Here is a 2500-nt window from a genome sequence, read left to right as displayed (position 1 = left end):
GTGTAGGCCTTCCTGCATTGATGATTACTACTATCAATAATAATGATAGAGTCAAATATGATATAAAAAATGATACTATCAAATACATTTCTAAAAATAACAATAATATAATGATAATAATGATATTGAAAATGTTATCATGAAATAAATAAGAAGCTATTTTAGCAATAATAATTCCAGTAAGACAAACATTCCGTGTCCAAACCTATTTTGAACATATACCGAGCAAGAATAAATATAACAAAACTCAAATTTATAAACACTTTGAAGATCATCTTCCACATTTAACCTTATAACTGCAATTCGTATTTTTTGCTTACTCTCCCAAGTGTCACATTTAACAGTGTAAAGCAAACCCTGCCAAATGAGGTAGTAACTTTCCTATTACAACCTCTGTTTCTGTTTCTGCTTCTGTTTCACATGGGAGCTGGTTGCAAATTGCTGTTACTAGATTAAAGAAGCATAATCATGAAAAGTTCAATTAAAAAATGGATCATACCCGCAAATGAGGCAAAGAGGACAGCGCAGTCTTGGCCACTCTGACGACACCATGTTGGAGTGTACATTCCTTTTTCACAACCATAACTTTCCATGCAGTAATATTTTCCTGTGTTAGGATTCTTCATTTTGATTGATAAGCCATTCAACTCTGTTGAAACCAAAATATAAATTAATTAATTATCATACCAATAATCTTATTTTGAATGCGAAATACCGCAATGGAAAAAGTGCTTACGCTAATATAACAACTATTGCTATATACAAATCAACATATTTCAAATAACAAGATACTATTGATCAACAACATATTTACCACATGAAAGAGAGAAAGAGAGAGAGAGAGAGAGAGAGAGAGAGAGAGAGAGAGAGAGAGAGAGAGAGAGAGAGAGAGAGAGAGAGAGAGAGAGAGAGAGAGAGAGAGAGAGAGAGAGAGAGAGAGAGAGAGAGAGAGAGAGAGAGAGGGGGGGTGTACATATCCATATAAGCATTACCCAATATATATATGTACATTACAAGCATACAACATGTATGTGGGTAGCATACCTTCTGGAGTCCTTGAGAAAAGGTAAAGCGCACGCGAATTGGGGTCGGTGAAGGCCCGCCAGTGCTCTACAATGAAATTTTGGTCATATATTAGTCTCCCCGGGAGGAACCATCCAAAGCGACCACCAGAACCAAGGAAGCTGCAAGGAGATTATAAATTAATTATGTATATTTTCAAATACTTCTTTTTGCAATATATATATATATATATCAAATTCTTCCTTTATGTATGTAGCTTTTTAATCTATTTCCATGTTTAATATCTGAAAATGTGCCAGCATTCTGATAAAAGGCAAACTCTATATCTATAAATATACATTTATATATATATATATATATATATAATATATATATATATATATATATATATATATATATATATATATATATATATATACACATATATATATATACATACACGTGTGTATGTATACACACACGGGACTTTTTCTAGTGATTAAATTATTGTGTTTCCTCTCAATGTCCTTAAACTTGCTGAGACCTGCGATGGAGGGTCTAGAATCACAAGTTCAACCCGACAGCGGAGCAGTCTCAAGCAAAGGTGTTTGAACCGATACTTATTTGCCGAGCGCTCTGTGCGGTCCTTAGCAAGAGATGGGCGGCCACTGGATCTATGGGCGGGCGTATAGACCCCGGGTACGCAGGTGTATTTACCGAAGAAAAAGACTCACTCGTTTTGAGAGTCACTGCGGAGGTTTTCTAACCAAGTACAGAAAAAAAATATACAAATAAAAAACTTACCTGCTCGTTTCAAAATCCGCATTCAGGGGGTCCAGGTTGTAGCCAGGTGGTATCCACACTTCCAAGTTGACCATTGCATTGGGTACTTTGACGTCCGACCTGTTTGCGCTGTTGAAAGAAACGTGCTCTTACCAACCTGTGTTAATTCTTGGTCATAAATGATCCTAGGTAAATAGTACTAGTTATATCCTTTTCATCTCCTTCACTTTATTGTTTGACAAAACTAAAAGTACATATGCATCACTTCATTTCAGTCATATATATTTACGAAGATTTGGTCACATAAGTAAAACATACATTTACATATCTTTAGCGAATAAATCCTAAAGAGACAACCATGACCGGGTCATATTTTCAGTTCATCACATTCGAAATGCAAGAGGGAATACAGAATGCACTTTTTTTTTCTTTTTAATACGAATCGCATGCAAACTGTCCGCGGAAGAGTTTTCCCACATCTTCAATTTCAAGAAACTTTTCCATTTGTTGCAGAAAATAGCGGCATCATCTTGCTCCCTCTCCCGTCCCTCTCCCCCCTATCCATGCACCTTGACAGAGGAAGAGGATTCAAGTGTCACAAACGCAAAGGTCAACTTGCTGAGCATTCCACGCACTGGCTCATGACGACGCTGTTCCTGTCACTACTTACTTCTTCATGTGATCGGTCGTGCCAGTGAGGTACCACAGGTAGAGG

At 36.6% G+C, this 2500-nt stretch overlaps 1 protein-coding gene across 2 annotated transcripts in view; it reads right to left on the bottom strand.

The window, feature by feature from the left end:
* LOC122249520 (uncharacterized) overlaps positions 1–2500 on the bottom strand; it is a 166251-nt gene that overhangs the window by 13616 nt on the left and 150135 nt on the right. For both annotated transcript variants that reach the window (XM_043010464.2, XM_043010467.2), the window contains exons 5-7: positions 1807–1914; positions 1045–1184; positions 500–649 (exon numbers count right to left, since the gene is read on the bottom strand). In XM_043010464.2, the coding sequence (XP_042866398.1) occupies positions 500–649; positions 1045–1184; positions 1807–1914 (398 nt within the window). The remainder of the gene's footprint in view (positions 1–499; positions 650–1044; positions 1185–1806; positions 1915–2500) is intronic.

Source organism: Penaeus japonicus, unplaced genomic scaffold (assembly GCF_977035675.1).
Source record: "Penaeus japonicus unplaced genomic scaffold, GWHDUDI00000001_assembly GWHDUDI00000024, whole genome shotgun sequence".
Lineage (NCBI taxonomy): Eukaryota > Metazoa > Arthropoda > Malacostraca > Decapoda > Penaeidae > Penaeus > Penaeus japonicus.
The sequence above is the reverse complement of the archived record's forward strand: the minus strand, read 5'-3'. Positions and strand labels throughout refer to the sequence as shown.